This window comes from Juglans regia, chromosome 3, assembly GCF_001411555.2.
Source record: "Juglans regia cultivar Chandler chromosome 3, Walnut 2.0, whole genome shotgun sequence".
In the NCBI taxonomy this organism is placed as follows: Eukaryota; Viridiplantae; Streptophyta; class Magnoliopsida; order Fagales; family Juglandaceae; genus Juglans; species Juglans regia.
The window spans coordinates 492,151-507,736 of record NC_049903.1 but is presented as its reverse complement, the minus strand read 5'-3'; the positions used below and the strand labels follow the sequence as shown (position 1 = coordinate 507,736).

Here is a 15,586-nt window from a genome sequence, read left to right as displayed (position 1 = left end):
TACACATCAATATATGTGTGTTTAAATAGAATGATAAAAATAATAAATCACATATTAATATGTAGTGTAAGAAATGATCAGTAGAATTTTAACTTATTCAAAATTTATTTATTTTTTTATGAAAAATTATACTCATCATCTTCAAAACATATAATTTTTTAATTTTTTTTTTCACTTACTAAATGTGTCGGTATAGATGACAAGTAAAATAAATTAATTAATTTAAGAAAAATAAATATGCGTGGTGTATGAAATGATGAGTAGTAAAATTATTTAATTTTATATTTTCCCATAAAAGAAAAAGAAAATTGCTGACGACCATCGGGGCCTCTATTGTCAACTCTATGTACGCATTAAAAACAATATTATTAATGGTTTTTTTTTTCTTCTTCTTCGTAAATTCGTAGTCTTCAAGTTGTTGAGTAGTCCATGATCTGTTTGCATTAAAGAAATATTATTTTTCGTTTTTTTAATTATCAAGATTTTTAAGTAAAAGAAGAATGGTCAGGGGTTTGTAGTTTAAAGTTGACAATCCAACTCCAAGATTCCAAAAAGTCATAGACGACACCTCATACTCGTAGGACTCCGTGGAATCCTTCACTTCCACGCAAAAAATGAGAGCGACGTACGTTAGCCCCAACGGAATCACCACCACTGACAATTTCATCCTCAAAAGATACCACAGATACTGTAGCCATCTGAAATTCCTTTTTGAATCATCATGGTGTCCAAATGTCTCGCCCTCTGTCTGGACCATCTCCATCTCCATCCCCACCCTTCCATAACCTCTGCCACATTCCAAAATCCACGGCCCTCCCACTTACCCATCCATCCTCCATTCACGACAACCTTTATCACCAAATTTACGGTCACCCATCAGCAACTGCAGCCTTGTCTTCCAAGAACGAGATGCTCCATTTTCACCCCCATGGCTAGTCCAAGCCAATCCGCTCCAAGCCCCAAGTTTGATGAATTTGAGCCCCATCCAACTCTTACCAATGATGATCTCAAACCAACTACATCCCTTGAGAGGACTTTTGCCTGGTGGGAAATGGCTTGTCTTTGGATTGGTCTTGTCGTGGGTGTTCCATCATACTACCTTGCCGGTAGCCTTGTTGATCTTGGCATGGCTTGGTGGCAAGGGATTGCCACAGTTGTTGCTGCCAATATTATTCTCTTAGTCCCATTAGTCCTCACCGGTCACCCTGGCACCCGATACGGTATTTCTTTTCCAGTCCTTGCTCGATCCTCTTTTGGAATCCGCGGGGCTCACATCCCTACTCTACTAAGAGCCTTGGTTGGTTGTGGTTGGTATGGCATCGAGACTTGGATTGGTGGCGAGGCAATTTTCCTCCTTTTACCGAAATTCCTCAAAGAATCAACCCTGTCTCAGGTTTTACCTTGGCTTGGTACTTCCCCTCTCGAATTTGCTTGTTTCATTACTTTTTGGCTAGCTCAATTGACCATTGTTTGGAAAGGAATGGAGGGAATCAGAGTGCTTGAGAAGTACTCGGCTCCAATCCTAATTATACTCACTTCTTGCCTCCTCATTTGGGCTTATGTCAATGCTGGTGGTTTTGCGTACATGCTGTCCTTGTCCTCTAGGCTCTCCTCCTCACAGTTTTGGTCCCTTTTCTTTCCTTCACTCACCGCGAATATTAGCTTTTGGGCCACTCTTGCACTCAACATTCCTGATTTTACTCGATACGCCAAGACCCAGACTGATCAAATCATTGGTCAGGCCGGTCTTCCAATCTTCATGGGGGCATTCACATTTGTTGGCCTGGCCGTGACCTGCTCCACCAAAGTAATATTCGGCCGAGTTATCTCCAACCCAATCCAACTTCTTGGAGAAATAGGAGGATTCACAACCATGATCCTCGCTATTGTTGGGATTAGCTTAGCCACCATTACTACCAATATTGCTGCCAATGTTGTGGCTCCTGCCAATGCCCTCGTCAATCTCAGCCCCTCAAATTTCACCTTCAGAAGAGGAGCTCTTCTGACAGCATTGCTGGGAATTGCTTTTCAGCCCTGGAGACTTCTTAAATCAAGTGAGAGCTTTGTTTATACCTGGCTAGTTGGGTACTCTGCACTGTTGGGTCCAATTGGGGGCATACTATTAACTGATTACTATCTTATCCACCGCACAAATTTGAGTATCAAGGACTTGTACTCGTTGAGTCCTTATGGGGCTTACTATTATTCGGGAGGCTATAATTTGGCAGCAATGGTGGCCTTGGTCCTTGGGATTTTGCCAGTGATCCCTGGTTTCCTGCAAAAGATTGGAATACTATCTTCAATCCCGGAGAGTTTTGGTGTCATCTACAGCAATGCCTGGTTTTTTAGCTTCTTCTTTGCAGGTTTTCTCTACTGGATTCTGTCCTGTTTAACGGGAAAACAAAACAAGTCTCTACCTGTAGATCCCCTTCTGCCTTCTTCTGCAAACTAAGTTTGTACTAGTACCACCTTTTTTTTTTCTTTTTTTTTTTTGGACATTGTAATTAATTTGTGTATACTTTGTAAACATTTTTAATGCTTTTTGTTCGTCTGTGACATCCACATCCCTAAAGCCGTCCATACGTTGTCACCTTGAATTTCTTCTTGTCATCTTAAGGAGTTCAATCTTACGATATTTTAGAGGGAATGCTTAAGTTCTGCAAAATGGAAGAAACCTTATTGCTTGGTAGAATTCTTACTTGAGGAAACTGGCTTTACAAACTCAGCTACTACTCGTCTGCTACTGACTTATCTCTGTTGGGTTGGGCCTACATTTCGACTGCACTTGCTGTGAAGTGGTAGTGGGCTCTAACGGGCTTCAGATTCAATCTCTGATTTCCAAAGCCAGTGGGTTGGAGCCCAGGGAATTGTAACTGGATCTAGAATTCTCTTGCACATATCTATTAAGCAGGCTGGTCAGCCTATGACATCAAACAACCCAAATCTTTCCCATGGGCCATCACAGCTGCGGCAGCCACGTCTTGATATCATGAAGAGACAACTCAAGGAGGTGGAATATCGAAAAGACATTTATAATTGAGTAATGTTAGAATTCGTCCCTTTTATCATTATTACGTGAGGTGAAATTAAATGATTAAAAATTATTTATTATATTTTCAGTTATAATGGTCAGCCTATGACATCAAACAACCCAAATCTTTCCCATGGGCCATCACAGCTGCGGCTGCCACGTCTTGATATCATGAAGAGACAACTTAAGGAGGTGGAATATCGAAAGATATTTATAATTGAGTAATGTTAGAATTCGTCCCTTTTATCATTATAACATGATGTAAAATTAAATGATTAAAAATTATTTATTATATTTTTAGTTATAAATCTATCATTTAATATTACATTAAAAAATATTAAAATGATGATAATAAAAAAATCTTTTTTTATTATAATTAAATAAAAAATCAAGAGTTGGGTTTTAAGAAATATTATGCATTTCGTGTATATAGGAAAAATTATGGGATATTGGGAGCGTCCAAATTAAGGAAACCGATGGAAGATTTGAATTCCAAAAAGATCATGTGTTGTTCTAATTGTATATAAAAAGTAATTAGAAACGATAAGATTAGCAGTACTATAAGAAACAAAAGAACAGGCTGGACTTCCATACATATCGTTTCGATCGGCCAAAAGCTGATTGGGACATCCAACTAGGCCGTCTTCTTCTTGCAAGACTCATAGAAAAGACCTTCGTAGAGAGGACAGATGAGTAGTGATGATGATATTCTATCCTAAACCTCTAATATTAATATAGTAGTGCTGCTCATTCTTCAACTCTATATTAATTATATATGCAGGTATTCAGTATCAAACAGCTGGTGATCTTAAAAAACATCTATATTATTATGGCCAATGAGTAATCTCGTCTATTTATATTAAATAGTATCTTTATTCTCAGACAAACTTTGGGAGAGCTAAGAGTCATTTGTCTTTTAGCTACTAGCTAGGCATTGCTACTACAAGTACTACTTATTAACATTATTGTTTTGTTTGGACATAACCCTCGACGATGTCTGGCCAGTACTAATTATTACCAGAGTTTTTTTTTTTGTTTTCGTGGAGTAATTCCCATTGCTAGTGTCTCTAATTCCTTCACATTTTTCATTTTTCACATTCAGAAGGGAGTTTGTCATGGACCCACCCCATCAAATATATATGAAAATTGAAATCTCAAAAAAAAAAAAATACAAAACACTAGGAGTCCGACACAGAAATATCCACGAAAGGATCTGAGATGTGAGAGGCGAGAGATCAGGACATAAAATAAAATAAGGTATATTACGTGTACGCCAGATACAAATATTGAGGAGCTGACGTGGAGCATGAACGATGCAACGAATGAGGAATAAAAGGACAAAGCAAAAATGTTACATGAGTAGCGATCGAGCAGAGCAGAGGACACGGACGGAACTTTAGACCAGCTTGGCCCCCCCGCCCCCCAAAGCACATCAGAGGTCCCTAGCTAGTTAATATTGTCAGGGTCGTAGCTAGGCCGAGAGAGGGTGGGACCTACTGTCACCCGTGCTTCACAGTAAGAGTCGGTAAGAAAAACTAAAAGAAATAAAAGTTGGCTCAGGCCTTGGGGTTGGAAAGGAGACAGATCAGACCCATAAACCTATTATTTTGTATGTATAATTATTTGGAGGGAAATGATATGCATCAGCTCCACACCACATACTTCACATCATTTTTTTTTTTTTTTTACATTCAATAGGTTGAGTGTGTACTGGTGTGGGGCTGATGTAAATATTTTTCCTTGAAAACTGCTTAAATTTTTGTTCTTAAAGACAAGAATAAAACAGACCCCTAGTTTTGCTGTAATCCACTAACGAATCTAACATGGGGCTAAAGCACAAAGAAAGTATTTATCATTTTAATTTAATTTAATTTAATTTTGAATAATACTATTTATCATTTTAATTTTTATCATTTTATTATATAATATTAGATTATTAAAAATTATTTATTATATAAATCTATCATCTAATATTACGTAATAAGATTATAAAAAAATAAAAAAATAAATGATAAATAACTTTTTTATTTAATTTTAATTTTATAAATAATTTGACATTTTGGAAGAGGGACTCGAGAGACGTCGTTGAATGACGTGAATGCATGTATAGTTGCACACGCACGTTTTTAATTAATCAAGACTATTCATGTACCAATGCGTGTTGGTGTTGCGTATAATAAGACGTTCCATTTATATTATATGTACAAAACTTTAGACTTATAAGATGTGGTCAACAGCTAGCTGTTATCCAATATAAGCTTCATAATTTTGATATCTGCACCGAGAACGATGATGATCATGTCTTGCCTTTTAAAAAAATTTAATTATAAATGATTCTGTATGTTAATATGCATATTTATCTAATATGATTAATTAAAAAATAAATTTTATTAAAAATAATATTAATTTAAATTTAGAATATGAATGCAATAATATTAATACGCAGATTGATATGCAAACTTGTTTGTACATATCAAAACTCCTTACTTTTTGATTTCTTTTTTAATTAATTAGTAAAGATATATTAGTACCAATATTATTGGTTGGAGTTAATTTACTATTACAAATATTATTAATATTGATAAATGTATCACATAATATTTAGTAAAATGAAAGTGAGATGGTAATATAGTATATAGAATTTTCCATACATATATATATATGAGTCTTGCTAGGTATAAGCGGTTTGGCGTACTAAATCGTGTACCAATATTGATGACTTTTTTTATTAAAATGAAAAATAAAAAAAAATATTTTCAAAAAGAAAATGTCATCTATTTCATGAAAATCATTATCGTCTTCAATTCACACAGTTACATTAAATGGATGCTTTACATGTCAATATTGATTCGCAATTTGATGCACGAACTCGCTTGCAAGAAAACTTTTCTTCTACATATATATGCGTATTATCATTTTTTTTTCTGAAAATGGAAGCTTTATTGAAATTACCCAAATACTCCTGTAATGCAGCAAAAATATCTACCAATTCACTCAATTAATTGATTAGTATTCAAACATGCAATTAATTTAATAATTAAACAATAACATAAAATAAATAAATTCCATAACATTAAGATTGGTTTCGAAGGGAAACTTTTTAAAGAACTCTTTAAAGGTAAAACCCTACAACGTAGTCAAACCCAGAAAAGTCAATCTTATGATTTGAAAATCAATTACAAGTACTCATCAATTACAAAACCTTTGCAACTTGACTCTCTTACTTGTCCAGACAAACGATATGTTTGTCTTCTACCGCAGTAACAGTCAGAACTTCTGGCGATATTCAAATATTGCCTTTCCTCCTAGAACTTTAGGGGCTAAAATCCAATCACACGGTCCTCCACGCTCGAAGCACGATCACACTCAAAGAGAGATCACAAATATAAAAATTCACTAAGAAATTTTCTCACCAAAACAATGCACTAGAAAGTGCTCTACAAAATATATGGATCTGAATCTCTGTGGATCCTAACCAGTAGGATCATTTAAATAAACAATCTGAAAAGAGTCCCAGTTGAAGTAGGATTATGCTGACGGGCAGAGATAGTCGCGAGAACGTTTCTTGACGGATTGCTGACATGTCACGATAACTCTTCTCTACAGTAACTGATTTCTGTTAAACTTTTGTTTTGGATAAGTGCAGATTCTTATGAACTAGAATTTCATATAAATGACTTATTTAAACAACCTCTAAGACTTCTAGATAGACTCAATGTTTTTATAGATAAAGTTAATAATTATTTTATATTTATCCATAATTACCAACTTAATGATATGATAAACTCTATCGTTTTAGTCATTTAATCCTATACAAACTTATCAACATAGTGACTTAGTCCTAACCAAACTTTTATATCTACATTTATAATTAACAAAAAAACATAAATGATCCATAAGCACGACCGACGTTATTTTAGATCGATCCAGCGAACGTACGCTAGTATTATGAAAAAAATGTCGTCGCCAATAATATTTGCCAAAGGGTACCATTTGGGGTCATGCAACATGATGACAACATGGCATCTCTGAAAGGGCATGTAAACTTGATTCCATCTTTTACACGCGGCGTCTGTATGAGTATCAACAAAATAAAAGATAACCATCAACCAGTTATTAATTATGCTACCTGCTAAAATGTCAACTGCATGTGCGATCTAGCACGACAGGTTGTTAGGTTTTACGTACTGCCATGTTCGGGTAACTGATTTTCATGAGACGAAGACATGGTGTCCAACTCAGATCATGAGGTTAGCTAGGTTTCACGTACACATAGATTTGGTCCACTGTACATGCAAAAACATATATATTGTACGTACCTACGTATCAATTTCTACCTCACGAATTAATTTAACCGATCGAAGAGTTAATTGTAATTGAACGAAAAACCCATCAATTACGAAATTAGCATTGACGAGACATCATTTAAAATCAGAGTGACAGAATCTTTTTAGATGAAAGATAAATCAAAATTGTTAAGTTAATTTTTTATGAATGAAGCTCTACTGTACCGCTCAATCATATCCCTCGAAGTATCATGCATGCCACGTATCTACTTATTAAAAAATAAAAAAATAAAAAACAAAACACGAAACCGACGGGAAGCCAAGCCTCGTTTTGCTAGCCTCCCAACCGACGGGAGGCCAATTAGCCTCAGTCTGTACCCTACATTATTATTCTAAACACAATCCACTGGGTCCTGCTCAAAACCCCATTAATGGAAACCTCATCACCCATCTCCATCCAAAATACCCCACTCCAAGACCTCCCAAAGACATCCCCTAAACTCTACAAAAATGCTTTGTAACCACACACACGGGAGGCCTTCGCCACGCTTCGCTCTCCTTCCTTCAAAGAGGACATGACATACTTCGTTTCCAACCTTAAGTCCTCTAAAAAGAGAGCTCTAGCACAAGCTCTTGGCTTCTGATGTTTCAAACGCCTCAATGTGGGGCATTCCTTTGTTGGGAGGTGACGAGAAGGCAGATGTGGTTCTCTTGAAGTTTCTGCGAGCAAGAGGCTTCAAGGTCTAGGACAGGCTCAACATGTTGCTAAAGTATTTCAGAGTAGAATTTGAAACAGATAGATAAGTTTCATTTCGTGTTTCCTTCATCTTTTTTTTTAAATAACTAGCGATGATATTACATCGAGCGGTAAGTTTGAGTGGTCAAACAGAGGGGCAGACTAAACTACATACATATATATATATATATATTATGAAAAATTATATACATCATACTACTATTTTATTTTTATCCTATTAAGTAAGATGTGACACATTTATTACCATTAAATAATTATTTATTACATGCTTATTTATCATCTAATGGTGATAAATGTGTCACATAGTACTATTTAATATGATAAAAATAAGATGGGAGTATGGTGTATAGTATTATCATATATTATATATTGGGCGATAAACGATGCCTAGTCAAAACATTAATTCTTCATTATGTAATATATTAATATCATTATTCGTAATAGGCATGCAGTCAAGATTGGTGTGAAAGATTAATGAGGCCATGTGTTTGGACTCTGGTTGTTGGCAAACATTTATTATATAGTTAGCACTTAATTCGCAGCCAGAAAAGTTTAAAAAGAAAAAGGTTTCTTATAAGAAAGCAACGAAAATTCCGACGATCTATATAATTAATATTGTCAAGGGACTAATAATACTTGGTGGCTTTCCCCCCCTTTTAAGACGACGGAGCTTTCATGTAATTTGCACTTTTGTGATTGTGATTGTGATTATTAATTAATACTGTATTCGAGCTGAGTTTCGACAACAAAATCAGGCTCAAGCTTACCTCGAAAATGAATCATGATGATCATATATTATATCATGCTCTCAAACATTGCCCAAACTTAGCTGGAAGCTGCATGATGAGTTGAAATTGAGCCAACTGCTCAATCAAGCTCAAGTACTCAATGATTTTCTTTTTTAAATCTCATAATTATATTCTCATTAAAAAATTAAAAAATTAAATGAATCAAAGTTACAAATTTTTATTGATTTACCTATGATCGTATATCAAAAGTGTATATTAATAATGCTATATTCCAATTTCAAGATAACAACAAAAACTTACAAACAATTTACAACCAAAATAGAAAATAAAAACATTTTCAAAATTTTTAATTTATATATATATTATTACTTTATAACTAATATATACACACACATGCATTTATATATAGAACATATTTTTATTAATTTATGTGAGTATTACGATAAAAACGATCGAGTGAGCTCACGAGTTAAGTTGATCATCTTTATATTAGCAACTTAATTTGTAAATATAAATCTAAATAGAATTAAGTTTTAGATGAATTGTATTATTTAATAATTGATTATATTTTAGTATTCACGAAAGACTTATAATTTAACTAAGCATGAGCATTTTTAATGGAATTGTTCACCGAGTAGTCTTGAGCACATTACACCCTTAGCGTTGTAAGTTATGAGGATCAGATGAATCCATGTTAACGTCAGTACGAGATCTATGGGGAGTTTTAAGATAAAGAAGTTATATATGGATGTTTTTAATGTTTCTATATATATATATATATGTATGTAATGGTGAGGATGAGCTGCACGGCCAATTAAACTAGTCAACCATGGTATCCTCATTAATCCTGCCATATAATATATAACACTTTGATTAATTTGCAATAATATTTAGGGCGGAGAAAGAGAGCTGTACCTATAAGTTTGGTAGGTGCTGGCTAGAAAAGAAGACTAAGCTTTTTAAAGTTGAAGTCTCTGGAGTCTGGACTGGAGCATGCATGCCATGGTGGTGGGTTTTCGTTGTCCCTACCACCAGCTCGTGGTCTGACTGATTTTTTGTCAACGGGTCGTTAAATGGAAGGAGTCCTTGAAATTCACGACCGACGGAACCCGAAGCTGGTTTCTCTGAAACTTGATACTATTCTTCCCCGCTCGCTCCTCTGCTATATATACTCCAAAACCTTATCAGTATACCCGCACTTCATTTCATTCTTAGTCTCCGCATATCCCTAGCTATTATCTTTTCAAGGCCTCACGTTTGGTATATATATTTATCCAATCAATACTCTCTCTCTCTAGATCTCTCTCTCTCTCTCTCTCTCTCATACACACACACAGCGTTTCTGGCCAAAAAGAAAATACATGTATTCAAAGCTTATATAATTAATAGAACACAATTTTCCTTAACCCTGCATGAATTCCAGGTTATTGTTCCATGTCTCCTACGATGGCTGTAACAACTGAAACAAAGGAGGAGAATGATACGCCAGATAGCGAGTACCAAAAAGGAATAAAGCACCTCTGGGAAAATGGCATAAACAGAGTTCCCAAGAAGTACATATTACCCCCCTGCGATCGACCCATTACTGAAGACGGGGTGCTAAATCATGTATCCGAGCAAAATCTTAAGCTGCCCATCATTGATTTCGCAGAACTAATGCAAGGTGCCAACCGGCCTCAAGTCCTCGAGTCCCTCGCTAATGCTTGCGAACAATACGGTTTTTTTCAGGTATGGTTTTGAATTGTTTATAAATTACCATGTTGAAACCAAATTGTAATTCGATCTAGTCATCTCAGTCGACCACACTGATCCATGTCAATGTTCTATTAAGACAAAAATCGAAGAAAATATAGGAATTTTCAAGATTAATGCTTACTTCAAATTAAATTTAAATTATAAATTATAAATATTGCGCGCAGCTGGTAAACCATGGCATTCCAAGCGATGTTATAAGCAGCATGATTGACGTTTGTACAAGGTTTTTCGAGCTGCCATTTGAGGAAAGATCAAAGTACATGTCTTCGGATATGCAAGCGCCGGTCCGATATGGAACCAGCTTTAACCAGAAGAAAGATAATGTGTTTTGTTGGAGAGACTTCTTGAAGCTAATGTGCCATCCCCTATCAGATGTCCTCCCACATTGGCCTTCTTCTCCTATGGACCTGAGGTGAGAGTTTACCTACCTTAGCTTCAGCCTTCAATTATTTTTATTTTATTTTATTTTATTTTTTGCAGTCCTTTCTCTCTTATATATATATATTTATATAAATATATATATATATATATATATCTCTTTCTTTCATTTGTGTGGCTCATAATCGCTAGCTAACCTGTACACGTACGGCTTTGCGGGAAACGAATAGGGGTTGACTTTTGCAAATGAATTACTACGACTCCTATTACTCATGAAGTTCTTAGATATAAAGAATAATTAACTTGCTCGTAGTTGTCAAGCAATGATATCTATTACATGCATGTATATGTAAATATTAATAATTTGAGGACCAATCAAGTTGATGGTTCATGCTTTAAACAGGAAATTGGCGGCTACCTACGCAACAGAAACCAAATACTTGTTTCTAATGCTAATGGAGGCCATCGTGGAGAGCTTAGGACTTGTGGGAATCGCGGATGAGAAGAAGAAGACAGAGGAAGAAGAAGAAGAAGATGACATATTAAAAGACTTACAAGAAGGAAGCCAGTTAATGGTTGCCAATTGCTACCCGCCATGTCCAGAACCCAATTTAACCCTGGGAATGCCACCGCATTCCGACTATGGATTCCTCACACTTCTTCTCCAAGATGAGGTTGAGGGCCTACAAATACAATTCCAAGAAAAATGGATTACTGTCCAACCAATTGCTAATTCATTTGTTGTCAACATTGGTGATCATCTAGAGGTGGGTCGTAAGTACATCAAAGTGCACGAAATCCAAAAAATATATATAATTAATTCAAGTAGTTTGTAATTAACTGTTGATTCAATTATATTTTAATTTGTCTCAGATATTTAGCAACGGAAAATACAAGAGCGTTTTACATAGAGTATCTGTGAACCCTATGAAACCTCGAATATCGGTGGCTTCTTTGCATAGCCTTCCTTTCCAGAGCATGGTTAGGCCGTCGCCTAAACTGATCAACGAAGCGAATCCAAGGCGTTTCAAGGACACCGACTTTGCTAGTTTTCTCGACTACATTTCATCTTCTGAGCCCAAGAGGAAGAATTTCTTGGATTCTAGGAAATTATTGGATTAAGGCTATATATATATCTAGCTAGCTCGGAGAAGTACCGATGAATTAATCCAGATCTATATATCAAAACGGATTAGACGCTTGTATGTTGAGTACTTTCGTTGCAATCAATTATGTATCATTGATTACATGCATGGAATTAATGTATTTTTATTCTCTCTCTCTCTCTCTCTAAAGTTTGGTCAAACCTTTAAAGGATAAACCCCATACCTCACCTGCTGGTCAGTGTTATAATATATTGCCATATATATATATATGAAAAGTAACTTAATTAAAAAAGAATTGGTAAAAGTTATCGATTGAAATTTTTTTTAAAATGTTTAAAGATATATAAAAAAAATGATTGAAATAAAAAGAAAAAAAATAAAAAAAGTGCATTTGTAGTTATTGGTCAAATTTCATTCATTTATCATCGGTCTCAATAGTATTATCATATATATATATATAGTGTATGTGAATTTCCATTTGGATATAGAAACGATTTCATCTTATCTTATTATTATAATTTTTTTAAATTTTTACACAAAATATAATAAACAATTCAACTTTTTTAAATCTAAAAATAATAATAATATTAAAAATAATATTCTAACAATATTTTATTTAATTTTCATCTAAAACCATCTTATCTTATTCCACTATCTAAATTAATGGAGCCTTAGCTAGTGAACTATCTTGGAATGGCGCTGCATAAAGGTTGTGTTGATGAGGATGAATAAGATACTTAAATTATTAAAGCTTTTCACTATTAATGCAGATTCATGTCTCGTTGTCTTATTTTACAACGTTTACGTACTTACTACGTAGGCACATTTTGTTTTTGGTATGTTTTTTTTTTGTTGTTGTTGTTGTTTTTGCACATTAAGCTAGTAATTAATCTGATCGACCATATCTATCCGAAATCTATACCCACCCTTTTGTCGTCCAAGAGCCTAAAAATCTAGTGCCCCGCGTTTTCATGCATATCTAACTATTATATATATACAGCACCAATATTAAAATATTATATATATTAGCTAGATCCATCTCGATTGTGAAGTTAGAGATTATGAGTACTACTGATCAGTAAATATTAGTACTCGCATGTATTAATTATTTGGCTAATTATAATTAATTAATGAACTTAAGTCGACAGCTTAATTAATTCCCTTAATTTTAGCAAGTATTGATGAATTAAATGACATATATATTGTTTTAGTTTGCATGTGGACGGGGATCGATTATATATATATATATATATATGTTTACGAGGTTCTATTCATCATTTTGACCATTATTTTGTTAGCAATATGATCTTTAATTTGACACTAGATCGATCTAGGAAATCATCATGTAGTCATGTTTCAAGGTAATAACTAATTAAAAGTAACAAATTAAAAGGAGCCCTATTCTCTTGTATTCTGATCAAATAGACCCTACGATGCATGTTGGGTTTAGGATTGTCTAATTAAAATCTACACATGATCTCATGATCTACTTTGCATGCAGCTAGCTAGAATTCATGAGAGCTATGCATTGAGATCAAATGGACAGTACGTACTTATTTTGTTGAATACAAATTTCCTTTTTAATTTTCCGTGATCAATTACTTATATATGAGCTATATATGCTGTTTTTTTTTTTTTTTTTTTTTTTATCTTGATTTTTATCACAATATTGATGCGACACATTTTAAATGATTTCATAAATCAATCACTTAAATGAAAAATTAGGTATTTAAAACATGCATGATCGATCTTTAATTGATATAATTGTACGTGGATGATGAGAAACAAAATTTCTCAATGATCTTTTGGTGCATATGGTAAAAAATTGTCATGTTTGGGGTAGATGTAAAAGTTACTTCATTGTTATGGAACAATATCCCACTAATTAATCGAACACGTTAAGAATTTAAACGTGGTAATTAAAATAATAAGTACTGCAATAAAAATAATTCAACGAAACATATATGATCATTCATTAGAATTAACTGATCACAAATAAATAGTTTTCTTGTAGTGTCCAGCATATTCTCCTCGTATATATATATTTCCTGACTCGATTGACTCCGTCCCTTATAGCTAGCCAGCCTCCTGCATGCCTGCCGTCGTAACTTGCTGCATATATATTTATATATGTTGACCGCCTGCATGCCTCCCTTCCTTTCTAATTTGTTGTACTATACTATTGTCATGGCGACGGTCCAATCCATTAACATCTTCTTTCTTTCTTTATTTATTTATTTCCCTTTTGACTGCAAAATGGATATTATATATTAAGAAGAACATCAATTATATATACTTATTTACTTATTTAGAATATGCAACAAATGGATTGAATTATTCTCCAAGGGTTGTAATTAGGCCTTTAACTCCTACATTGAATTATCAAAACAAACAAACTTGAAGTATTATTTGAAGGTATTTACATCACACGCTATTTATATAACATAATTTGATTTATAAAATTTAAATTTTAAAATTTAACTTTTAAATTAAATTTTGACATGTAAATTATGTGTGGTGTAATGATTTCAAATAGAATTATTTGAAAAGAATAGTTAAAATTGTGATAGTTGTTATTGGGCTAAACTCAAGCCCAATTAAATAGATCCTAGAATATTAATATCCAGTCCAATATAAGGCTTGGGCTTGTGTTCCTATAAATAACAAGCCCGTTCCGTGCTCATCTCGATTTGTACTCCTAGAAGGTCCTCTTTTATGGGCTTTATGTCTTCCTCCCGATGATGTCTCCTGGGTTTCCCCTTCTCATAATGGTTGGGCCATTATCCATCGGGTGACAGACAACACAGTCTACTTTACGACGGAGTATGTCGCTGCATTAAGAAAATAACATCCTTATTAAAAACATTTCCTTTGGCCTCACTGTTAGAGTCTTTAAAGACGACTGCTTGTCGTTATATATTTTATTTTTAAGGGTTCAATTATTAAAATTTGGAGAGTTTGATCCCTTTATATTTAAAAAAAAAAAAACTTCTAGAGTGATTGATCCCTATGTTTTAAAATTGGATATTTCAATCCTTATTCACTCAAATTAGACCATAATGGTCAACAAATTAAAAAGATACAAAATTAAATTTAACAATTAGAAATTAAGAATTTTTTTTAAAAAAAATGCCTGAATTAGAAGAGGGTGCGCAAAAGGATGTTATCTAAGAACATTCATAATGAATCATTTATCTTATCTATTAAAATACATCACCAAACTTCACTTTTTTTATTTTATATATTAGCTTTTACAATATATCATACATTAGTTTATCTATTTTTTTTCATATCATTTAAATATTATTTTTTAATTTTTTTTAAACATTTCTTTTCTACCAATAAATTTTTAATATCCATATATTTGCAAGATATTATTATATAAAATGTAATATAATTAAGTTCTATACACACAAAATAAAAATATATAAACCAAATAAAAATAAAAAAATAAAATCAAAATATGAAAAAATTAGATAAATAATATTTTCAAGATATGTTTTAGAAAAAAATTAAATAGAGGT

General features: G+C 33.6%; 2 protein-coding genes across 3 annotated transcripts; both read left to right on the top strand.

Annotated features, from left to right (window-relative positions):
* Positions 1–622: 622 nt before the first annotated feature.
* LOC108985263 (purine-uracil permease NCS1) lies at positions 623–3,072 on the top strand. The gene has a single exon (XM_018957477.2). The coding sequence runs from the start codon at positions 722–724 to the stop codon at positions 2,450–2,452; it is 1,731 nt and encodes a 576-aa protein (XP_018813022.1). The 5' UTR covers positions 623–721; the 3' UTR covers positions 2,453–3,072.
* A 6,699-nt stretch (positions 3,073–9,771) lies between these two features.
* LOC118347957 (protein DMR6-LIKE OXYGENASE 1-like) lies at positions 9,772–12,221 on the top strand. Of its 2 annotated transcripts, none has more exons than XM_035688556.1 (5): positions 9,772–10,083; positions 10,247–10,551; positions 10,743–10,990; positions 11,360–11,723; positions 11,830–12,221. In XM_035688556.1, exons 2-5 carry the CDS (start codon positions 10,258–10,260, stop codon positions 12,076–12,078), a joined length of 1,155 nt encoding a protein of 384 aa, XP_035544449.1. In that variant the 5' UTR covers positions 9,772–10,083; positions 10,247–10,257; the 3' UTR covers positions 12,079–12,221. The 2 variants fall into 2 exon arrangements, with proteins under 2 accessions (XP_035544449.1, XP_035544448.1); XM_035688555.1 differs by having other exon boundaries at positions 9,804–10,010.
* Positions 12,222–15,586: the final 3,365 nt, after the last annotated feature.

Bases quoted from the DNA above. Each gene is read 5' to 3' on its own strand.
- LOC108985263 (XM_018957477.2), top strand. From the start codon at position 722: ATGGTGTCCAAATGTCTCGCCCTCTGTCTGGACCATCTCCATCTCCAT.
- LOC118347957 (XM_035688556.1), top strand. From the start codon at position 10,258: ATGTCTCCTACGATGGCTGTAACAACTGAAACAAAGGAGGAGAATGAT. The intron at 10,552-10,742 runs GTATGGTTTTGA...TATTGCGCGCAG, and splicing joins AACAATACGGTTTTTTTCAG to CTGGTAAACCATGGCATTCC. The intron at 10,991-11,359 runs GTGAGAGTTTAC...TGCTTTAAACAG, and splicing joins TCTTCTCCTATGGACCTGAG to GAAATTGGCGGCTACCTACG.